Source organism: Chanos chanos, chromosome 3 (assembly GCF_902362185.1).
Source record: "Chanos chanos chromosome 3, fChaCha1.1, whole genome shotgun sequence".
NCBI lineage: Eukaryota > Metazoa > Chordata > Actinopteri > Gonorynchiformes > Chanidae > Chanos > Chanos chanos.
This window is the reverse complement of record NC_044497.1, coordinates 707,501-732,500: the sequence shown is the minus strand read 5'-3', so window position 1 is coordinate 732,500 and position 25,000 is coordinate 707,501. Positions and strand designations below refer to the sequence as shown.

Below are 25,000 nucleotides of genomic sequence, written 5' to 3'. Positions count from 1 at the left end.
CAGACAGCAGCTGACAGAGACAAGGCATGCAGCACAGAGAGAGGAGACAGACAGCAGCTGACAGAGACAAGGCATGCAGCACAGAGAGAGGAGACAGACAGCAGCTGACAGAGACAAGGCATGCAGCGCAGAGAGAGGAGACAGACAGCAGCTGACAGAGACAAGGCATGCAGCGCAGAGAGAGGAGACAGACAGCAGCTGACAGAGACAAGGCATGCAGCGCAGAGAGAGGAGACAGACAGCAGCTGACAGAGACAAGGCATGCAGCACAGAGACAGAGAGTTACAGCCAGAGAATAAATGAGTGGACAAATAAACAAATGAAAGAAAAAAGAATATTTGAAACACTTGTCTGTCTCAGTGCAGATATGCATGGATGTGTGGGTGTGGGTGTGTGTGTGTGTGTGTGTGTGAATGTGTGTGAGAGAGAGAGAGAGAGAGAGAGAGAGAGAGACAGCAGAGTCAGACTGGAGTTAATTAGGTTTGTTTGCAGATCAGTCTCCTCTCCGTCAGCACTCAGGAATGCAGCTATTGAAACCACTGAAAATACCTCCATCTTGCCAATTAAAGAGAGAATCCAGGTCTGAGCACATACACACATACATCTTACACACACACACACACCCGGGCCCAGAAGCCAAACTCATTACGCTTACACATAACAAGCCTGCTGTCCGCTGCTTATTACACCAGAGAATCTGTTCCCCCATCAGCAAAACTCTGTGTCATTTCAGGATCTGTTTACTGCAAGACACAAACCCACTGTCTCCCAAATCAGTCTCAAATTACCCTCTCCAGAGACTATGTCATCTGTACACGCACACACACCCACACATAAATACACACACACACACACACAGTGTAAGTGAAAATGTGCTCAAATACACCAGGCTCCGTGGAAGAAGTCTTCAAAACCAGCCTCTGTAGTGTGTGTATATTAAAGGTGTGTGTATGTGTATGTGTATGTGTATGTGTGAGTGTTTGTGTGTGTGTATGTGTATGTGTGAGTGTTTGTGTGTGTGTATGTGTATGTGTGAGTGTTTGTGTGTGTGTATGTGTATGTAAGGTGTGTGGTCTGTACATTCTGAACTGACAAACTTTCTTTGTGACATGTTAGAGGAGGCTGGGCTTCCCGTGTAGTCTTAGAGCAGTCGCTTCTGGTGTGTATGTAAGGTGTGTTTGTAAGATGTATGTGTGTGTAAGATGCGTATATGTGTAAGATGTTTGTGTGTGTAAGGTGTGTTTGTGTAAGAGGTGTAAGGTGTGTGTATGTAAGATGCAGGTGTGTGTAAGGTGTGTGTGTGTGTACGATGTATGTGTGTGTGTAAGATGTATGTGTGTAGGGTGTATGTGTGTGTGCTTAAGATGTATGTGTGTAGGGTGTATGTGTGTGTGTGTGTGTAAGGTGTGTGTGTGTGTACGATGTATGTGTGTGTGTAAGATGTATGTGTGTAGGGTGTGTGTGTGTGTGTGTGTGTGTAAGGTGTGTGTGTGTGTACGATGTATGTGTGTGTGTAAGATGTATGTGTGTAGGGTGTATGTGTGTGTGTGTGTGTAAGGTGTGTGTGTGTACGATGTATGTGTGTGTGTAAGATGTATGTGTGTAGGGTGTGTGTGTAGGGTGTGTGTGTGTGTGTAAGGTGTGTGTGTGTACTCACCTCTTCACTGTCTCCTCCCTGCATGGTGCCAATGAGACGTCCTCTCCCTCTCCCTGTCGACAGGTCAACACACATTCAGACTCTGGACAGTGTGTGTGTGTGTGTGTGTGTGTGTGTGTGTTTGTATATGCATGCATGTATGTAGGTGTGTGTTTGTCTGTGTGCATGTATGCAGGTGTGTGTCTGTGCCTTTGTGTGTGTGTGTTTGTCTGTGCACATGTATGTAGGTGTGTATATGTGTGTTGGGGTCGACCGATATGCATTTTTTAGGGCCGATACCGATTTCAATATCAAAGGTCTTGGATGGCCGATACCCAATATCTGGCCGATTTCTTGGGCCGATATTCATTTATCATATTTGACTGTTACAATAACGAAACTACATAAAGGGAATCATAATGAATTTCTTTGCAGATACCTTCTATGAGAAACACCAGGCAATATACAGCTCTAATACCGCTTTACCGAGTATATAATTATTCTTTTACAAACTTAAAAGTAGAAAAAAAAAATCTGTTTATGTAATGTGGGAAAAAAAACGCAGAAAAAAAAAAACCAAACAAACAAGAAATTTAGATGAAGCAGCCTACTTTTTATTATCTTTTAACGTAAGTAATTTTGCCAGTAAACACATTTGCACTTTTTGAATTTCAGCGGCGAAAGTCCCATGCTGCTCTCCATCAGAGCGTCATAAATTCGCGCATAAGCGAAGCACAGCGTTCGCTTGTGTTTCTCAGTCTCAGACAAGTTTGGAAGCATTGTAAGCTTACTGATGATGATAAAAAGGCACAGTGCCAGTTATGCAAGATAAAAGGTCTGCAATATCGTTAGTTACGCCTAAGTTTAGTGTAGCCTACTGCACAGATAATCACTGTAATAGTTGTGAATGTGTAGGTGCATCCTATAGAAGAAATGCCAACTTTCGACACCACAAAGACAGCAAACTCTGGATCAAATGATGAAAAATGATGTCTATTAGAGACTGTTAAACTTCAAAAAAAAAGTGTGACTTGCAGTTTCTCATCATCATCTCTTTATTCATATTACTGAATAGAATGTAGAGCGTCTCCAAACAACAGGCAAAAACAATGACGTCACGTCACAGACATTCGAAGCTTTGTTTGAAAAAGGGTGGCTAAACTTCGATGGCATTCGATACAGCCCTAGTTGTGTTAGCAACCATTACGTTGAGAATAAAAACAGAGGCTGCTTGGGCTGAATTCTGTAATACCTTTTTATTCCCACACGTGGCCCTAAATACACACTATAGTTCACACACGTGGCCCTAAATACACACTACAGCTCACACATGTGGCCCTGAATACACACTACAGCTCACACACGTGGCCCTAAATACACACTACAGTTCACACACATGGCCCTAAACACACACTACAGCTCACACACGTGGCCCTAAACACACACTACAGCTCACACACGTGGCCCTAAATACACACTACAGTTCACACACATGGCCCTAAACACACACTACAGCTCACACACGTGGCCCTAAACACACACTACAGCTCACACACGTGGCCCTAAATACACACTACAGTTCACACACGTGGCCCTAAATACACACTACAGCTCACACACGTGGCCCTGAATACACACTACAGCTCACACACGTGGCCCTCAATACACACTACAGCTCACACACGTGGCCCTAAATACACACTACAGCTCACACACGTGGCCCTAAATACACACTACAGCTCACACACGTGGCCCTAAATACACACTACAGCTCACACACGTGGCCCTAAATACACACTACAGCTCACACACGTGGCCCTAAACACATACTACAGCTCACACACGTGGCCCTAAACACATACTACAGCTCACACAAGTGGCCCTAAACACACACTACAGTTCACACACGTGGCCCTAAATACACACTACAGTTCACACACGTCCGTTTTTAGTCGCAAATGCAAATGAAACGCTTGCACTGTCGAGCCCTGAGATAGTAGATAAAGTGTTCAGACATCACATGACACTTAAATAATCCCAGTTCGGGAGAACCAAGATGTAATATCGGCAAAACCAATATGAGGAGGCCGATACCAACAAGGACTGATAAGTGTCAAAAGGGGCCGATAGTGGCCGATATATCAGCAAAACCGATATATATCGGTCAACCTCTAGTGTGTGTATGTGTGTTTCTGTCTGTGTGCGTGTATGTAGATCTGTATGTGTGTGTGTATATGTTTGTGTTTGTCTGTGTGCGTGCTTGTAGGTGTGTATGTACATGTGTGTATGTATGTGTTTGTGTGCGTGTATGTTGTTGCGTATGTACATGTGTGTGTGTATGTGTGTGTATGCATTTGTAGGTATGTGTGTACATATTTGTATGTGTAGTGTGTTCTGTGAGTGCGTACCAGGCATATGGGTGTGGTTTGATGGGCGTGGTTTAAGGGGCCGGCCCTCCTCCATATCAGTGTCTGAACCCTCGTCATCAGGAATGTCCATATCGGAGTCATCGTCCCTTGCTAAAAACACAAACATACACACACACTCATACACCCAGGCCCAAAACCCAAAGTCATTATGCTTATACATAACAAGCAGCTGTGTGTGCGTGTGTGTGTGTGTGTGTGTGTGTGTATGCGTACGTGTGTGTGTGTGTGTGTGTGTGGTGTGTGTGTGTGTGTGTGTGTGTACATGTGTGTGCCTGTGTGTGTATGCGTATGTGTGTGTGTGTGTGCGTGTGTACATGTGTGTCTCACCCCCTGTCCTCATAAGCCTTCTCTCCTCTTCTCTGAGTTTGTGTTGCATCATTTTCAGGCTGTTTTCTGTTTCCTAAGTCAGATAAAGCAGAACATCTGATTGGACAAGACATCTCCACTAAAACGTAAAGGCAGAGATCAAAGACACCGGTGTCTGCTGTGTCTGTATAGATGGTGGTGATATCCACAGCATTTTTATCAATGGAAGCCATCTATCCATGTAATTACTGGTATCCATAGTAACCTCAAATCGCTCCTGCTCCAGACGATGGTATTCCTCCAGCTGCTGCTCCAGGAAGCTCAGGTTACGGAATTTCTCCACATATGTCTCATACTGTCTCTGCAACTCCTCCTCAATCCTCTCGTACTCATCCATAAAGGCAGGGCTACAGAGAAAACAGAGTTATTTCACTCTCTGTCTGTCTGTGTGTATCTGTCTGTGTGTATCTGTCTGTGTGTGTGTGTGTGTGTGTGTGTGTGTCTGTATGTGTGTGTGTGTGTGTGTGTCTGTATGTGTGTGTGTGTGTCTGTGTGTGTGTGTGTGTGTGTGTGTAATGTGTGTGTAATGTGTATGTATGTGTGTGTGTGTGTGCGTGTGTGTGCGTGTGTGTGCGTGTGTGTGCGTGTGTGTGCGTGTGTATGTGTGTGTGTGTGTGTGTGTGTGTATATGAGTGTGTGTGTGTCTGTGTGTGTGTGTGTCTGTGTGTGTGTGTGTCTGTGTGTATGTGTGTGTGTGTGTGTGTGTGTGTGTGTCTAACTCACCGTACGCTCTGTAGAGTTTGAAGCCGTTTTTGGTTTCGGTCTAATTCTTGTTTTTTCTTCTGTATTTTTGCCTCAAGACTTGACTCATCAGACGACACATTATTCAGCAACTCCCTGGTCCTCTGGGCACTCTCCTACACACACACACACACACACACACACACACATATACATATGCACATGAAAAAAAAAACAAAGAAAAAGAGTTGGGGGGTAGGGGACAAAATGAAATCAAAGGGCAGTGTTAAAAATATAAACAAATTAAATGCACAGTCATACAAGGGAAAAGGATGAGGCAGGGTTAATTAGGACAGAAGTTTTGACAGGTTATTGCGACAGAAAGTGGGCTTTGGCTAATGTTTTGAAGGTAGTGAGACTGTTACAGGTTCTCAGGTGGCAGACAGTTCCAGACGGAAGGCCCTCTGCATGAGCCTGTGAACTGGCACTGCGTGAAAAGTGGTGTATTCGGAAATATCCGGACAAAGTAAACTTCCGCTAAACCTGCTGTTTTCCGGAGGTATTCGGATGCCCGCAGAACTTTGTCTTGCGGACCTGAAAACTCCCGCAAATGTCCGAATACAGCTGTTAGACGGCAGTTTTCGGGCATCCGTGTGACCACAGTCGTTAGCTGATGGCTTGGCCTTTCAAATGCTAATAACAGTCAGTGGTCTAGGTGAGACTGGGTATAGAAACCTGCCCCCCTTCCTCGCTGTAACTTTCTATCAGTTAGCCTATAATATTTAGGCTATATTTTGATAACCACACAAAGTGGTTAGGTGTTGCATGGTGTATAATACAGCAGTGGTAGGCCCATGTAGCCTTTAATGTCATTGCTCTGTCGTGCAGCTAAATTACAACGGACACTTCAAATGGAGCATACAAAAACACACTGAAAACATAATTTAAAAAAAAGTCTAAATGAGAGGTTCATTAATTACATATTTGATGGTTATGCAACTGTCCTTTACTTGGGGTCAAAGGTACAGGGTGACCAGATGCAAACAGACCAAATGGGGGACAAGTAGTAAGTTTGTGTGGGACAATGTGGGACATGTTACTAATGCTGAGAGATGATGTAAAACTTAGATATAATGTCAGTCTAACTGAATAAGAAACACCTGTGTACACTTGATAGACATCCAACATGCATTGGCCATTACAGGCCCATCAAAGGCAACTGTACTTAAGCAAAGCAGCAGGCATCATACAGCTCAAGTCTTTCAAGTTAAACCCCTGACCAAATCCAACTATAAGAATAAATAAGGCTCAAAATAAAATATTACACAAAATAAAACAATTTCAATGTAAATCTTTATATCAAGCCAAAATCTCTATTGGATGAGTAGCATGGTCAGAAGGGATAAAAGAACGTTTTCCTTTCTTTTGACCATGATGTCGGCTGACAGCGTTTACCTTCATATCTGTAAAGTTTTACTAAGTTTGGTTTTTGTGACGCAGCAAAGAAATTCGTCGGCCCCACAGCTGCACAGTTTGATTGACGGCCGCCACAGGCTCAATGCTCTCCTCTCAGCCATTTGGTGAAAGCAAGGCTTTTATTAAAAAAAAACTCGGCTATGTTGCATTTTTACTGCTTTTAAGTAAGAATTTCATTGTACAGTGTAACTGCCTGTTTTGCTGTGCACATGACAATAAAACTCTTGAATCTTGAATCTTTGACATAGCGCTATTAAATAGATTAGAAACTATGCCGCAACGGCATAAGCGGCTCATGTGCGGGCGGGTAAAATAATGGATCCATATATTTTTTTATTTCTGACAGTTAAAAACCAAACGACCAGCGAAAATGCGGGGCATTGTCTCAGTATGAGGGATGCGGGACAAAGGATACAGGAGGCTTTTTTTTTAAGTTTACAGGGCATAGGAGTTTTTGTTGCTGTTCCTCGCTTTGTTTGGAATGTTTCTCCTCAGTACGAGGACGCGCCCCGTTTTCAAACCACCCACTCAGAATCTAAGGTTGAGTCCTGTCCAATCAGTTTTCATGGCGTAGAGTGACAGTAACCAATAGCATTGTATGCAACTGCAGCACGAAATTTGCTTTGGGGAAGGGGTTACCTGTAAGTAGGAAAAGCAACTCACAGAAGGATTACAGAAGTTGTACTCCGTATTCTGTCGATAGTGTGCATTTTGAGGATGGCTTGCAAAAGAACACTTGAGTTTTCGAACGGACAGCGGAGTGGAGAGGCTACTCGTGCGCCGGGAATATCCAATTTTTCCAACGCCGAATCCGAACGAAAACAAACAACTGGTGTCCCCGTTAAATGCATTTTTAAGATGTCTGAACAGCAGTAAACGTTAATGGAGAATGTTATTCGGCGGTTGGACAGGATGGAGTCCCATCAAAGAGGCGCAAGAGGAGTCTGCCCAAAAAAAGAAGACGAGCGGGGAATAACTCTGTCTCGGTAAGTTTATTTCTGTAGCCTTCTGGCTTTCGTCTTTGACTGCCGCGCATTCTGAAACATTCACATTTCTTTATCTGCTTTATCCCTTAATGTGGTTGAATTTAACTCTTGTATTAATTTTGCTTCTACAGGAAGCTGTGCGGAGAATGCATAATGCTGAAAACAACACGCACAGACATGATCCACGGACAAGGTAAGACAACGTGTTTTGTTGGTAGACTATATCGTCGCGATTTTTTCATAGCAGTGCCTGGAATTCTAAACAAACTTTTAATCAATCTTCCTTTCTTGTCCACTTTTCTTTCTCTATTGCATCCTGCAAGACCTATTGAGTCTATTTGAAAGAGTTACAGGATGACCCAAGGAGGGAATATAGAGAACAAAGAGGGGGGGGGCAGGATCGGCACTCGAACGAGGCAAAGGAGGAGAAGAGTAAGTCAAAACATCATTTCCCCAGTAGTTCTTAGACTTTTTCTCCATCTGCTGTTTTCAGTGATCTAATTTCAGTTTTCACTGTGTTTTGCAGCAGCACAAGGCCAGAGCTAGTGTTCTCTAAACTGAGGAAGAGGTTGCCATATGGAGGACCGCATCAGTAGACATAATTTCTGACGAGGACGCCATCTTGGATGGAAGGCCAGCGTGGGTCCTCCCGCCTAGTACAAAGTTGTGAGGTGATACAGAATAGACTGGACAAAGACCAAAAATATGTTGTGAATCACCATGCATCAGCTGGTGTGGATAGATTCACAATGGAGACCACAGAAGCTGGGTTGTTCTTGGGAATGCTCAACATTTAGTTTCATTTATCCTCCCAAAAAGCATTTGTATTATATACTATGATATTACAGCATATTCTGTTCTAATGTATTCTATTCTGTTACATGTTGTGTGTGTGTGTGTATATATATATATATATCTGATTGTCAATTTATATGCCTTAATCTATATTATACTGTATTTTCTTTATTTATAATAAAATTTGTGTAATTCATTTTTGTATGCCAGACTATCTATACAATCTACCTATGAACATATAACAACACCACCACCAATAATAATAATATTAATAATAATATTCATAATATAAACCATATGAATTCATGTCTGGGGACCCACAATGGACCAATGGGGAAGGGTTTTAGAGGAGGGGCAAGACATTGCTCCACCAATCCAAAGAAAGACTTTTGACCAATTGCAGGATACCTGGTGGCCCAAGGTGTGAAGTGCAAATGTTCCCTTGCAAGCACCCCCAAGGGATTATTCACCATGGCAACTAAGGGCTCTAGGCAGACCCCCAAACGCGGTACATATTCAGGGGTATTCCGTGCCGCGTAACAGAGCTGCAAACTGCCGGATACAGCTGATTATCTGTGGAATATCCGGGAATATACAGGAGTATTCCAGGCCGAATACACCTCTTTTCACGCAGTGTGGCTTAATGAAGTTCTGAAGAAAGTTGAATGTAAGCTGCTGCAGGATGTGGTGAAATGGTGATGAACTTGGGAGTTATATTGAAAAATGTTCTGGAAACAGTCCAGGAGGAGGTTTTGCTTAAATGAAAAGATGAATTGGCAGACTTGAAGATGGTTGATTTCATATACATTTAGAAGTTTTGAAATCGTGGTTGAGAACCCGGATGGTGTGGAGATGAGGTGGCCATTCTTACAAATCGTTTTTGAAGAATGTGTTAGCCAATGAGATTAGCTTTTTGAAGAATGCATTAGCCAATGAGATTAGCTTTGAAAGTACTAGCCCAGATGACATTGCAGTAGGACAGATATGGATAGATCATTGTATAGTACAGATTGATAAGTACATGCGGAAGTAGTATAAATTTGCTTCGTCTGATGACACAAATAGTTTTTCCTATTTTTCGTGATATAAAAGCAGTGTGATCTTTCCAGCTAAGTTTATCATCAATGAGTACACCGAGAAATCCCGTACAGTGGACACGGGGTATATTGTTGTTGGACATGTATACTAAAGGGAGAGTATCAATTCCTTCTTTGTTTCTTGGAGCAAAGAGCATGTCAAAGATTTTCTTGATGTTTACAGTTTGTTAGCTTTGAACCAGATATTAATATTGTCTAGTTCTGCATTAATAGTTGAGATTAGTTTGTAGGTGTCTTTAATGGATAAGAAAATGTTGGTGTCATCAGTAAACAAAGTAAAGAACAGTCTCTTAGAGGACAAATGAAGGTCATTCACATAGATTAAAAACAGTAAAGGTCCCAGTATTGACCCATGAGGGACACCACACTTGATCATCTTTAAATCAGACTCCATCTTTAAGATGGAGTTTGACCATGAAATACACTGTTTTCTATCTGATAAGCAGCTTCTGAACCGTTCTAATTCTGTGTTGGGGATGCCATAGAAATGAAGTTTCTGTGACAGGATGTTGTGGTTAACTGTATCAAAAGCTTTGGATAGATCAATGAAAATTCCTATGGTTATTTCATTATTATCAAGTGCTTCAGAAATCATTTTCATTGGATTAGAGGCATGGATGTGGAATGTTTATTTCTGAATCTATACTGGTGCTAGTGCAGTAGTTTGTATTTTTTTAGGTGAGCCATACGTTGATTGTAAATTATTTTTTCAAAAACTTTAGAAAGACATGGGAGGATAGAAATTGGCCTGTAGTTGGAGGAAACAGATAGATCATCTGATATGTGGATTGGGATTATTTTAGCCCATTTTAACTGACCAGAGATATACCGGAGATTAAAGCGTGGTTGATAATATGAAGTAAAGGCTTAGAGATGTATGGCAGGCATTTCTTAAAAAGTGCCAAGGAGGGCTCCAGGTTTTTTATTATTTACATTCCTATAATGTTACCTGTTGGAATGTGAAAGAATTCAGTGCTGGGTGGGGAGTTGGGAGGGACAGAAGAGTGTCATGTATACTGGCAGGTAATGAAGGCCCAATGTTGACAAAGAAGTTGTTGAACTCATTAGCAATATCCAGTGAGTTCATGGTGCTTTTGTGAGTATCCCTTTTGAATTTAGTTTTTGGACTAGAACGGATATTCTTACTTGTAAATTCGTTAATAGTTCTCCATGCGCTTTTCATATCATTGCGGCCTGTCTGAAATCTATTTAGACAATATTGCCTTTTCACATTCCTGAGCCTATTCTGCGGCTTGTTGCAAAAGGCTGTATACATTTTCTGCATTAGCAGGGAAGGATTTGTCAAGTAATTTCTGTAAAGCTTGTGTTTTTTGCTAACTGCTTTCTTTTAGGTTCTGGTGAGCCAGGATTTCAGTGTTTTATTTGGGCGCTTAAACTGTAATGGAATTCATGGGCTGACCGCTTGGTTAATGGTTTCTTTAAAACCAGAGTATTTTTTGCACTGGGTTCAGTAAGAACATGATTCCATGAATAATTTGAGATATGGTTAATGAATTTGGTGATGTTTCTGTTGCAAAAATTCCTGACTGTAACCTGTTCGTGTACTTTGTGAGTGAACTTTGAGATGATAGCAAACATTGGGAGATGATCAGAGATGTCTGTAAACAGGATCCCACTGGTATTGGTCACTGCAGAGTTTGTTATTATGTTATCAATTAGCATAGCAGAATTAGCTGTTATTCTTGTTGGTTGATAGATACTTTGTCATGATTCAGCCATGTTTCAGACAAGCCTATTGCAGAGAACTGAATTGGGACAACAGATAAATATTCTAGAAGAAACTCATAGTGCTTAGCAAGGCTTCGCATATTTAGATGAAACAAAGAAAGAAAGTTGTCATGATCTATTTCACTTCAGTGCAAGACCCTCAGGGGATTTGACTGCATGGTATCGACAGACGGTGTGCATGAAATCGCCGTCGTTATAGTTAGTGTCAGGATCAATGCTACAGAATGGAGCCAGGGTGCTTAAGTCATCATTGGGGGGTTGACAATCCATAACGTTAGAGTGAGGAGCCATGGGGGAGGGGACTATGATCTCCAGTAATGATGAGTAATGATGCTGATTTACACTGCAGGAGCCAGAGCCTTTATGCCCTGGGGATCTTGGGCAATTCGGCCGGCTTGGAACTTGGGGGGGGGGGGGGGGGGGCACGACGAGTTGGTCATATTTAAGACAGGCCACCTGTCGACGTGCTTTGTGGAGCTGGGGTAGTAATTCCTTTCTCTTTTGACGCACAGATTCGGAGTAGTCCTCGTTGATGTAGCTGTTGGTCCCTTTGAGAGCTCATCTCAGTATTTCCCCTTTATCTTTGTAGCGTAGACGTTTCACTTCAACAGTTCTCAGGCTTCTAGTGTCGAACTGACGAATGCAACGTGTTCTTTCGAGTTTTAAGGTGGTCAGTGAACAACATTTTTACTCTGGATTCAGCATCCTGCCAGTTCTCTGATTTCTCGTCAGGTATGCTGGCGATCAGAGCGTTGTTTTGTCAAGATTGGTTTTCAAGGCAGTCAGTGTTAGAGGAAAGTTTGCTTACACTCAGCCTGACGCATTCGACGTCATTTGTGAGAGATTTTAATGTGCTCAAGCTGGACGCAGAATGGGTTTTTCGGTTGTCTATTTCTGTTTGTGAGTCGATAAGACTACTTTTCATGTCCTGAATGTCCATAAAGTTGTCTATTCTAGCATTACTGGAGTCCATGATCATTTGAGACAAACCCAACTCAGCGGAGTCAAACTCCTAGCTTGTCCATCATCCAAGGAGACAGGCTTCGGGAGACAAACCCGACTCAGCGGGGTCAAACTCCTAGCTTGTCCATCATCCAAGGAGACAGGCTTCGGGAGACAGACCCGACTCAGCGGGGTCAAACTCCTAGCTTGTCCATCATCCAAGGAGACAGGCTTCGGGAGACAAACCCGACTCAGCGGGGTCAAACTCCTAGCTTGTCCATCATCCAAGGAGACAGGCTTCGGGAGACAGACCCGACTCAGCGGGGTCAAACTCCTAGCTTGTCCATCATCCAAGGAGACAGGCTTCGGGAGACAAACCCGACTCAGCGGGGTCAAACTCCTCCCAGCAGCTCCAGTAAGAGGCAGATTGCTGAGCCACTCTGAATTCACCACTGGGACGAGGCGCGAGTCGAGCTAGCAGGGTGGCCTACCCTAGACTACATGGGTGCGAGGCTGCCAGGTAGCACACGGGAGGTGAACACAGGAAACTGAAAGAACGAGCAGCACATTCAACGAACAACGAACGAGATGAGTGAGGCGACCAAGCGCTTGAAGTAAAGTAACCTGTCTCCTTCCGGCTAGCCACCTAATGCTGCGCGCACAGAAATCATGACAAGAAAAAGAAAGTCGTTTTCTCTACGTTTGTGTGTGTTTATCTGAGTTGTGTGTGTGTGTGTGTGTGAGAGAGAGAGAGAGGTTATATGTGTGTTTACCATTATATGTTTGACGGCTGCTCTCAGAGTTTTCTCTGTCTCAGTTATCTCCAGAGGCCGAGCGATGGCCGCCATCCTGCTCTCTCTCAGGTCCTCTTCCCGTCCCAGCAGATCGTACAGACACGCCCCTTTGGCTGTGATCTCAGAGCCCAACTGACGCGCTGCCTTCAGATCCGCTATCTTTCACACACAAACACACACGCACACACACACACGCACCCGCACAGAGTGGGAACATGAGAGAGGCAGTCTACACAGTAGAGCTCAATAAATTATAACTAAAAATGACTTAAATCTCCCCCACAGACGTCACACACACGTCCTGCTCTCTATGACTCTGTCTCTTTCTCCCTGTCTGTCTCTGTCTCTTTCTCCTGTCTGTCTCTTTCTCTGTCTCCCTGTCTGTCTCTGTCTCTGTCTCCCTGTCTGTCTCTTTCTCTGTCTCCCTGTCTGTCTCTGTCTCTTTCTCCCTGTCTGTCTCTGTCTCTTTCTCCCTGTCTGTCTCTTTCTCTGTCTCCCTGTCTGTCTCTCTCTTTCTCCCTGTCTGTCTCTCTCTTTCTCCCTGTCTGTCTCTTTCTCTGTCTCCCTGTCTGTGTCTTTCTCTGTCTCCCTGTCTGTCTCTGTCTCTGTCTCCCTGTCTGTCTCTGTCTCTTTCTCCCTGTCTGTCTCTGTCTCTTTCTCCCTGTCTGTCTCTTTCTCTGTCTCCCTGTCTGTCTCTCTCTTTCTCCCTGTCTGTCTCTCTCTTTCTCCCTGTCTGTCTCTGTCTCTTTCTCCCTGTCTGTCTCTCTCTTTCTCTCTGTCTGTCTCTGTCTCCCTGTCTGTCTCTCTCTTTCTCTCTGTTGACGGCCCATTTTTAAATATCCATACCAGGGAAATTAGTATCTCTCTCTCTCTAGTGTAGACCTGTCTTTAAAAACCGACAGGAGAGAAATGACTGGCATCATTCTTTGTTTGTTTCTCCTTTTCTTTCATCCTCCTCTTCTGTCCTGTTTGGAAGTCAAAGCCATCACGCCAGATAAAAAAGAAAAAAGTTTCCCGCTCCAGTTTTATCCATTTCATCACAATTTGATGTGATCAATTCCCAGTCAGTGGAGGACAGGGAGGCATGCACACACTTGTTCTGATTCATGTAAATCCATTCACTCATCTCTCACACCATGACACGACTAAGTCACAGCACGGCCCCTGTAACAAGACCTCTCTCTCTCTCTCTCTCTCTCACTGCCCCTGTAACAAGACCTCTCTCTTTCTCTCTCTCTCTCTCTCTCTCTCTCTCTCACTGCCCCTGTAACAAGACCTCTCTCTCTCTCTCTCTCTCACACTGCCCCTGTAACAAGACCTCTCTCTCTCTCTCTCACACTGCCCCTGTAACAAGACCTCTCTCTCTCTCTCTGTCTCTGTCTCTCTCTCTCTCTCTCTCTCTCTCACGGGCCCTGTAACAAGACCTCAGAACAGCACAGCCAGCTGGGTTACAGGTACTGAATGAGTTAACAGACCTCTCTCTCTCTCTCTCACACACACACAGAGTGACTTTCTCCATTCTCACTTTAGAGCCCAGGTCAAATTTGAATTTGCTGTTGTCATCAGGCGTGTCGCTGTGGAAACCCTCGTTGGTCTTGGTGGCGTTGTAGAGCAGGGCTGTGATTTTCAGCAGTTCTTTGACAGCATAACCATCTGCTTGGTACAGCCGCTTTGTGTTCACCTTAATGTGGGCTTTGGTTGCCTAGGCAGCCAGAAGGTACAAAAGGTTGACATATTATATAGTATATTTTGTGGTTAAGGTGAGGTCTGGACTATAACCCAGTCTTTACAGCTGATTACTCACATGCCAGTCAGTCTATATGAGGGTGGAGGTGAACGTAAAGGAAAACATATATTGATATATTTGTGACATCAGGTCTAATAAGAGCAGCGATAAAGATGAAGGTTTTACCATAAACTGAGCGACAGCTTTGATGAAGAACACTCGATCTGATGCCGTCTCTATGTCACTGGGAATGTCCATCTGGGGCTCATACCTGTGGGACCATCACAAATCACACAACTACAGCACGCTGTCCTCTGTGAGTGCGCGTGTGTGTGTGTGTATGAGTATGTGTTTGTGTCTGTGTTTATGTGTGTTTATGTGTGTGTATGAGTATGTGTTTGTGTCTGTGTTTATGTGTGTTTGTGTGTGTGTGTGTGTGTGTTTATGTGTGTTTGTGAGTGTGTATGAGTATGTGTTTGTGTCTGTGTTTATGTGTGAATGTGTGTGTATGAGTATGTGTTTGTGTCTGTGTTTATGTGTGAGTGTGTGTGTGTGTGTGAGCGTGAATGTGTGTGTTTGTGTGTGTGTTTATGTGTGTGTGTGTATGAGTATGTGTTTGTGTCTGTGTTTATGTGTGTTTGTGTGTGTGTGTGAGTGTGTATGAGTATGTGTTTGTGTCTGTGTTTATGTGTGTTTGTGAGTGTGTGTGTGTATTAGAGAATGTGTTTGTGTGTGTGTTTATGTGTGTTTGTGTGTGTGTGTGTGTGTGTGTGTGTATTAGAGAATGCCACCTCTTCACCAGCCAAATCAGGATCTCTGCCACTAACGGGAAGTTGGGCGTACGAAAGTTCTCCATCGAGATGAGACGTGGGTAGCCAAGGGCTCGCATCATCTCTGTGAAGTCTATAAATATCAAAATCATTAACTCAACAGACACAAACACATCAACAACTGCAACAAAACACAGGACAGCCAGTCTAAGTCCTAGAAAGGCTCCATTTATTATACAATAAATGCAACACAAAGAATAACTAGGAGGCCATTATAATATACTCTACCTCTTTACATGAATTGTGCTATAAATCTCTTAGGGTAAAACCTGTCTACTTCAATTCTGCAGTTACTAAAATAAAAAATAAATAAATTAAAAAGAAAAAACAGGAAAAAGATTAACTCGTTTTCCTTTTACTGTACACCATGCTGTTGCTAAGAGAGCCCGGTCAGCCCTGGGGGAGCGGGACTTGGGTTCGGATGGCCGACAGGATAAGCCCAAAACTGTCAGGCAGAGGAAAACCACTTACTTCTCAAGTCTCGGAAAGACATGCTGATTCACCCCACCTCCACCAAACAGTCTTCACAAATCTGTTACAGACGGAGCAGAGAAAGCTCGTCACCCTCTTAAGACTCAAATCCGTACTTAGCTTTTGACAAAGGCAAAAACGAATAGATTTGTATCGCATTAAATTGGGGGCAGTGTTCCCCAGTGGTGAGCAAATGACTACGTGGTGAACTAAAACGTTACTGTTCCCGAGGAAGTGGTTTAAACTTCACCTGTACTTATACCTTATTAAGACTAGCTAGCGGGTGCAACAGCATAGCTCATACTAACTAGCTTACTCTTAGGGGAGCTAAAAAGCACTGCGATGCTACCTAATAGTTAGCCTCCTTTGTTCACAAATTATAAAGATATTATTCCGTACCCAGACCGCCAGATGGTGGTAAGAGGAAGAATGTTATCAAAGGGCTATCGCTTGTCCCGACCTGATCAGTTGTATATAATGAAAAATAGATTTTGTTAAATTAGCTTGCACCTCTTCGCTACGTATGTTTCCCAACACTCGTTTCTATAGCAGCGAAAACAAGTAACCTACGGCATCTCAGAAAGGACAGACAGAATGATACATTTCGAAAGTGCATTTTGGACTCTCAGCGCTTTGTTTTTCTTGTGTCTGCCTGAAAGTGTCTTAGATTCTTATGATTTTCAATCACGAAAACCTAAAATATTAAACCACTCCATCTTTCATTTTTATAAAAGTAATTTGCAGTCTGTATGATATGCACATTACAGAAATTAAACGTTGCTGTTCTATTTGTTATGAAGCAAACTAAATATATTACAAAAAAGACAAAGAAATAGACATTTTGGTATCCTCTCTTTTGACGGTAACACATTTGCCATGCTGGCACGAGGAGGTCGGTTGAGGAGACATGTTGCCGCAACAGATGATGCTCACGCAGCTTTGAACCCCGCCGTTTGGAGACCTCTCGAGATCAGCGCACCAAAAGCGCAGTTCCGCGAGAGCCAGAGCGGAGAGCAGCGTGCACCCGAGAACGCTTCACTCTTTTCATCTCTTAAGGTATCGCATGTCAATGAAGTATTTGTTAAGTTCCGTTTGTTAGTTATTATATATATGCTATTGCAGGCAAGATCAAATCAGTATAAAAAATTGTATTGTATGTAGCAGCAAATTTAGGTAAAAAAAAAAACAAAAAAAACAATAGTGGAGCGCAGTTAATTTTGGTTTTGGTTGGCACCGCGTCCGCGGAAAAGGGGTAATACGGATCAGATTAAATCAGTCTCTTGCACTGTTTGTTGGAATGTGTGTGTGTGTGAAAGACCGAAGCAGTGATCTTGGGGAATTGGTTTTGATTCTAACCGAAATGACACTAATATAGCACATCTACATATTCTCTTAGTGGTGTAAATAATTTATCAGTACACAGAATTAAAAAAAAAATCTTTCATGGGACCAACTGAAATCCATCCTGGCATTTTAAACACGAATTCTACAAACTGCTCCATCTGAGACTGCTGTAGCAGCAGAATGATTTTGATTGTGAATTTGGTTCATATAAATGTATGAAAAGACACTTCAGAGAGAAAGCAGAAATACCTTTACCACCTCAAATATGTCCTGAATGTTTATGTTTGCTGTTTTTCCTGGGAGGGTTTTACTGAATATTTCTCTGTGTGTCTGAGATGGAGGACATTTGTCGAAAATGTGTGTGTGTGTGTGTGTGTGTGTGTGTGTGTGTGTGTATGTGTGTGTGTGTGTGTGTGTGTGTGTGTGTGTGTTAACGCTGCTCTGTGTGTGTGTGTGTGTGTGTGTGTATGTGTGTGTGTGTGTGTGTGTGTGTGTGTGTATGTGTGTGTGTGTGTGTGTGTGTGTGTTAACGCTGCTCTGTGTGTGTGTGTGTGTGTGTGTGTGTGTGTGTGTGTGTGTGTGTGTGTGTGTGTGTGTGTGTGCAGGTGTCTGCGCAGGCATGTGCCTGAGGAAGGGGACTGTATGTGTTCACACACACACACACACACACACACACACATACACACACACACACACACACACACACACACACACACACACACACACACACACACACACACACATACACACACACACACACACACACATACACACACACACACACACACAGAGCAGCGTTAACACACACACACACACAGACACACACACACACACACACACACACACACACACACACACTCCTAAATCATAAAATCTATTTCTATCTGTTTCTGTCTCTTTTTTTAACCGGATTTTGCCTGCTGTTGTTTGGTCTGATAAGGCCCTTTGTTGCTGAGACATTTTGGGGTTGTGATCAAATGTTAAAATGTTATGATTTGTTTAAATGTTAAAATGCTATGATTTGTTGAAATGTTAAAATGTTACAATTTGTTAAAATGTTAAAATGTTACAATTTGTTGAAATGTTAAAATGTTACAATTTGTAGAAATGTTAAAATGTTATGATTTGTTAAAATGTTAAAATGTTATAATTTGTTTAAATGTTAAAATGTACAGTGCTGTAAAGTGGAGTGTTACATATAGTAAAATGTCCCAGTGTTGTTACCCTGTATATATCAGCACTCATGGAATGCCTCTTATCCAGTCAAATTACTCGAAAGGAATGAACCGTTGTGTTGTTTTCAGTTTGATGATGATCGCCTCTGGGCCACTCTTGCTCTTGGGCTGGATTTGGACCTGGAATAGGCCTGAGTTAGAGTATACAGTAAATGATCTGTGTATTGAGTTAGAGTATACAGTAATTGATCTGTATATTGAGTTAGAGTATACAGTAAATGATCTGTGTGTTGAGTTAGAGTATACTGTAACTGATCTGTGTGTTGAGTTAGAGTATACAGTAACTGATCTGTATATTGAATTAGAGTAAAACAGTAACTGATCTTTGTGTTGAGTTAGAGTATACAGTAAATGATCTTTGTGTTGAGTTAGAGTATACAGTAACTGATCTGTACATTGAGTTAGAGTATACAGTAAATGATCTGTGTGTTGAGTTAGAGTATACTGTAACTGATCTGTGTGTTGAGTTAGAGTATACTGTAACTGATCTGTGTATTGAGTTAGAGTATACAGTAACTGATCTGTGTGTTGAGTTAGAGTATACAGTAACTGATCTTTGTGTTGAGTTAGAGTATACTGTAACTGATCTGTGTGTTGAGTTAGAGTATACAGTAAATGATCTGTGTGTTGAGTTAGAGTATACTGTAACTGATCTGTGTATTGAGTTAGAGTATACTGTAACTGATCTGTGTGTTGAGTTAGAGTATACAGTAACTGATCTGTGTGTTGAGTTAGAGTATACTGTAACTGATCTGTGTATTGAGTTAGAGTATACAGTAAATGATCTGTATATTGAGTTAGAGTATACAGTAACTGATCTGTACATTGAGTTAGAGTATACTGTAACTGATCTGTGTATTGAGTTAGAGTATACTGTAACTGATCTGTATATTGAGTTAGAGTATACAATAACTGATCTGTACATTGAGTTAGAGTATGCAGTAAATGATCTTTGTGTTGAGTTAGAGTATACTGTAACTGATCTGTGTATTGAGTTAGAGTATACAATAACTGATCTGTACATTGAGTTAGAGTATGCAGTAAATGATCTTTGTGTTGAGTTAGAGTATACTGTAACTGATCTGTGTATTGAGTTAGAGTATACTGTAACTGATCTGTGTGTTGAGTTAGAGTATACAGTAACTGATCTGTGTGTTGAGTTAGAGTATACTGTAACTGATCTGTGTATTGAGTTAGAGTATACAGTAAATGATCTGTATATTGAGTTAGAGTATACAGTAACTGATCTGTATATTGAGTTAGAGTATACAGTAAATGATCTGTATATTGAGTTAGAGTATACAGTAACTGATCTGTATATTGAGTTAGAGTATACTGTAACTGATCTGTGTATTGAGTTAGAGTATACTGTAACTGATCTGTGTATTGAGTTAGAGTACACAGTAACTGATCTGTGTATTGAGTTAGAGTATACTGTAACTGATCTGTATATTGAGTTAGAGTATACTGTAACTGATCTGTATATTGAGTTAGAGTATACAGTAACTGATCTGTGTATTGAGTTAGAGTATACAGTAACTGATCTGTATATTGAGTTAGAGTATACTGTAACTGATCTGTACATTGAGTTAGAGTATACTGTAACTGATCTGTGTATTGAGTTAGAGTATACAGTAACTGATCTGTGTATTGAGTTAGAGTATACTGTAACTGATCTGTATATTGAGTTAGAGTATACTGTAACTGATCTGTATATTGAGTTAGAGTATACAGTAACTGATCTGTGTATTGAGTTAGAGTATACTGTAACTGATCTGTATATTGAGTTAGAGTATACAGTAACTGATCTGTATATTGAGTTAGACTATACTGTAACTGATCTTTGTGTTGAGTTCGAGTATACAGTAATTGATCTGTATATTGCGTTAGAGTGTACAGTGTTGCCAGGTACTGACCAGGCATTTGTGTGCATGTGTGAGTGTGCATGTTTGTATGTATGCATATGTGAATTTAGGAGTGTGCGTGTGTGTGTGTGTGTGTGTGTGTGTGCTATCGAGATCTTGTATGGGTTTATCTAATGGAATGACAGGTTGTAATACAACTTGAGGCCAGTGGATATGTGCAAACACACACAAAAACACTTGTCTATAAACTGGGCCAAAGCGTCCTCATGGTGTGGTTATGTTTGAGTATGGTTATCCTTCTCTCTGTGCAGTAGAGGCTGCGGTCAGGAGAGGGAGGGAGAGGGTGCAGAGCCATGGCTGCAGAGGACACACTGTGGAAGTATCTGATGTGGGTTTTCATTTTACAGGTGAGACTTCCACGCTCAGCCTACGCCTCTGATCTGACAATATATTTAAATACACTTCCTTTACAATACCATCCCCCATGACCAAAGGTTTCTGTGTGAATACTGATGTGTGTGTGTGTGTGTGTGTGTGTGTGTGTGTGTTTCTGTGTGTGTATATGTGTTTCAGTGCGAAAGTGTGTGTGGGAAGATTCTAGAACAGACGTACAGGAAGTGGCTGCAGTATAAGGACGACTGTCTGAGGCGTCTGGAACAGGAGCCGTACCCCTCAGGTACTGCATCGCTCGCTGTCATTCAAATGAAGCTCCTCCCACTCCCCGCCCCCCTGCTCTCACCAGTGCTGATGTGTGTGTGTGTGTGTGTGTGTGTGTGTGTGTGTGCGTGTGTGCGTGTGTGTGTGTGTGTGTGTGTGTTTTTCCTCCCAGGCATCATGTGTAATCGGACCTTTGACCTATACGCATGTTGGCCTGATGGCCAGCCAGGCGCTCTTGTTAACGTCTCCTGTCCCTCATACTTGCCCTGGATCAACAAAGGTCATTAACCCTGAGTTTACCCTCTTTTTCTTCCCTCTGCACAATTACAAACCTCTCAAATCATCCTCCCTATGTGTTCTAGTCTATACAGCCGTACCTCTATAAGTTCTTAGCACAGTGTATCAGATCTGTGTTTTAGTTTCTCTGTGTAATACTACCTCTGTATATGTATTACCTCTGTGTGTTACAGTGCACAGCGGTGAGGTCAGTGGCTGGGTAGGCAGTGGGTATTCAGAAATCCATATTACATCCTTTTGTGCTCTGAGCTTCATTTAACACTGTCACCAGTGTAAAAGCACAGAATCAAAGGTTTACCTTCACTTGAGGATGAAGTCTATTCGCCTGTCTTTCACCATGATTTTCTCGGTGACATCACTGTCGAATGTTTCTTGGTTCTTCTGTGGTCTCACCAGTCATTCGGATCCTATAGAAATGAGGGCCAAGGATGACAGAATCTGCCTTGTTTGATGACAAGTAATTTTTGCTGGTAATCCAGTTGATTAAAACTCTAAAGATGTACAATGGTTAATGATTTTATGTATTTAATGATTTTTCGACATTAATGATTTCGCTCTGAAGTGTAGCTAAGTTGCTAAAATTCAAATGATCTAGCTTGCTTTATTGGTAGCACAAATATCTATGACACTGTAGCAGTTTAGCACCTTGGCTCTGATTGGCTCACACTCCCACCGTAAGCACTGACTATCTCCACATGCCGTTAATTCTCAAATAAATTCAAATTATAGTTGGGGTGCCGCCTGTTTGGGCAAATAAAGGCCGGTTCCAAATGCAGGCTGAGTAAGGGAAAAACATCCAGAAATGCTCAGGTGGTAAATTCATCATATTTCCACAGCATTATTCACATCAGTGCAACAACATGCAGTAATTATGCTCACCACTCTGATGCTGGTCACTGTAGGACTATGTGTGTTAATAGCCCATTATTAGTATTCAGGGGCATCACTGCCAAAAGCCTCTCCTTCCTATGCCCTATGTGTTATTTCATTATCTCTATGAGTTATTTCATACAAAAGCACGTCTTAACGGTACTTGGAAAAAGTCATGGAAGGGAAAAATATCAGGTATCAGGGTGTGGTCAGGCGGCGGTGTGGGTTGGATGGACAGTGTCTGTGTGTGTGTGTGTGTGTGTGTGTGTGTGTAATGTGTTCAGTGTATCAGGGTGTGGTCAGGCGGCGGTGTGGGTTGGATGGACAGTGTCTGTGTGTGTGTGTGTGTGTGTGTGTGTGTGTAATGTGTTCAGTGTATCAGGGTGTGGTCAGGCGGCGGTGTGGGTTGGATGGACAGAGTGTGTGTGTGTGTGTGTGTGTGTGTGTAATGTGTGTGTAATGTGTTCAGTGTATCAGGGTGTGGTCAGGCGGCGGTGTGGGTTGGATGGACAGTGGGCGCAAGAAGAGAATGGTCAAATTTGGAGAGATATCAGTCAGTGTGAAGAGGAAGAGGAGATTACCACACAAGAGGTAAAACACACGATACACACAAAAACTCTACACACAAAAACTTCACAAATTCTCTATCTTATGCACACTGACACACAAATATTACACACAAAAGCACACATATTTCATACACACGCAAGCACAAACATAATAATAACTATTATTATTAAACACATATTAACATATAATTAATAATCACAAATATTATAACTGTTATTATCAAACAAATATACACAATTACTTGATACTCAAACGCACACACACAGACGCACATACATTACACACAAACCATGTAAAAGCACAGTTGGATATGATGTATTCTCCCAATGTCTCTACATCTTGTGTGTGTGTGTGTGCGCGTGTGTGTTCTCGTGTGTGTATGTGTGTGTTCTCGTGTGTGTAGCTGTGGTTTAAACAGGTCTTGCTGAGTTTCAGGATGCTGTATACAGTTGGATACACACTCAGTCTGATATCTCTAATCTCAGCTCTCGCCATCCTACTCAGCATCCGGTAATACTCCTCTGTCCACTAACCCTCCATCCCTCCATTTATCTGTCTATCCCTCCATCTGTCTGTCCATCTCTCCATTTATCTGTCTATCCCTCCATCTGTCTGTCCATCTCTCCATTTATCTGTCTATCATTCCATTTATCTGTCTATCCCTCCATCTGTCTGTCCATCCCTCCATTTATCTGTCTATCATTCCATTTATCTGTCTATCATTCCATTTATCTGTCTATCAATCCATCTGTCCGTCCATCCCTCCATTTATCTGTCTATCATTCCATTTATCTGTCTATCCCTCCATCTGTCTGTCCATCCCTCCATTTATCTGTCTATCATTCCATTTATCTGTCTATCCATCCATCTGTCTGTCCATCTCTCCATTTATCTGTCTATCATTCCATTTATCTGTCTATCCATCCATCTGTCTGTCCATCTCTCCATTTATCTGTCTATCCCTCCATCTGTCTGTCTATACCTCCATTTATCTGTCTGTCTCTCCATTTATCTGTCTATCCATCCATCTGTCTGTCCATCTCTCCATTTATCTGTCTATCATTCCATTTATCTGTCTATCATTCCATTTATCTGTCTATCCATCCATCTGTCTGTCCATCCCTCCATTTATCTGTCTATCCATCCATCTGTCTGTCCATCCCTCCATTTATCTGTCTATCATTCCATTTATCTGTCTATCCATCCATCTGTCTGTCCATCTCTCCATTTATCTGTCTATCATTCCATTTATCTGTCTATCATTCCATTTATCTGTCTGTCCATCTCTCCATTTATCTGTCTATCCCTCCATCTGTCTGTCCATCCCTCCATTTTTCTGTCTATCATTCCATTTATCTGTCTATCCCTCCATCTGTCTGTCCATCCCTCCATTTATCTGTCTATCCATCCATCTGTCTGTCCATCCCTCCATTTATCTGTCTATCCCTCCATCTGTCCGTCCATCCCTCCATTTATCTGTCTATCATTCCATTTATCTGTCTATCCATCCATCTGTCTGTCCATCTCTCCATTTATCTGTCTATCATTCCATTTATCTGTCTATCCATCCATCTGTCTGTCTGTCTCTCCATTTATCTGTCTATCCATCCATCTGTCTGTCCATCTCTCCATTTATCTGTCTATCATTCCATTTATCTGTCTATCATTCCATTTATCTGTCTATCCATCCATCTGTCTGTCCATCCCTCCATTTATCTGTCTATCCATCCATCTGTCTGTCCATCCCTCCATTTATCTGTCTATCATTCCATTTATCTGTCTATCCATCCATCTGTCTGTCCATCTCTCCATTTATCTGTCTATCATTCCATTTATCTGTCTATCATTCCATTTATCTGTCTGTCCATCTCTCCATTTATCTGTCTATCCCTCCATCTGTCTGTCCATCCCTCCATTTTTCTGTCTATCATTCCATTTATCTGTCTATCCCTCCATCTGTCTGTCCATCCCTCCATTTATCTGTCTATCCCTCCATCTGTCTGTCCATCCCTCCATTTATCTGTCTATCCCTCCATCTGTCCGTCCATCCCTCCATTTATCTGTCTATCATTCCATTTATCTGTCTATACATCCATCTGTCTGTCCATCCCTCCATTTATCTGTCTATCATTCCATTTATCTGTCTATCCATCCATCTGTCTGTCCATCTCTCCATTTATCTGT

The 25,000-nt window shown here is 42.1% G+C and overlaps 2 protein-coding genes across 2 annotated transcripts in view; one reads left to right on the top strand and one right to left on the bottom strand.

Moving 5' to 3' along the window:
- Positions 1 to 16,398, bottom strand: part of cluap1 (clusterin associated protein 1) — a 17,327-nt gene extending 929 nt beyond the window's left edge. The window contains exons 1-11 of the mRNA XM_030769857.1: positions 16,378 to 16,398; positions 15,979 to 16,039; positions 15,469 to 15,580; positions 14,864 to 14,948; positions 14,477 to 14,653; positions 12,931 to 13,110; positions 5,155 to 5,288; positions 4,637 to 4,778; positions 4,393 to 4,465; positions 4,045 to 4,155; positions 1,658 to 1,710 (exon numbers count right to left, since the gene is read on the bottom strand). Coding sequence (XP_030625717.1) covers positions 1,658 to 1,710; positions 4,045 to 4,155; positions 4,393 to 4,465; positions 4,637 to 4,778; positions 5,155 to 5,288; positions 12,931 to 13,110; positions 14,477 to 14,653; positions 14,864 to 14,948; positions 15,469 to 15,580; positions 15,979 to 16,000 — 1,089 coding nt within the window. The 5' untranslated portion in view covers positions 16,001 to 16,039; positions 16,378 to 16,398. The remainder of the gene's footprint in view (positions 1 to 1,657; positions 1,711 to 4,044; positions 4,156 to 4,392; positions 4,466 to 4,636; positions 4,779 to 5,154; positions 5,289 to 12,930; positions 13,111 to 14,476; positions 14,654 to 14,863; positions 14,949 to 15,468; positions 15,581 to 15,978; positions 16,040 to 16,377) is intronic.
- A 456-nt stretch (positions 16,399 to 16,854) lies between these two features.
- LOC115808723 (glucagon receptor-like) overlaps positions 16,855 to 25,000 on the top strand; it is a 13,349-nt gene continuing 5,203 nt past the window's right edge. Inside the window, exons 1-5 of the mRNA XM_030770183.1 lie at positions 16,855 to 17,034; positions 21,017 to 21,098; positions 21,252 to 21,359; positions 22,716 to 22,837; positions 23,220 to 23,326. Of these exons, the coding sequence (XP_030626043.1) occupies positions 16,855 to 17,034; positions 21,017 to 21,098; positions 21,252 to 21,359; positions 22,716 to 22,837; positions 23,220 to 23,326 (599 nt within the window). The remainder of the gene's footprint in view (positions 17,035 to 21,016; positions 21,099 to 21,251; positions 21,360 to 22,715; positions 22,838 to 23,219; positions 23,327 to 25,000) is intronic.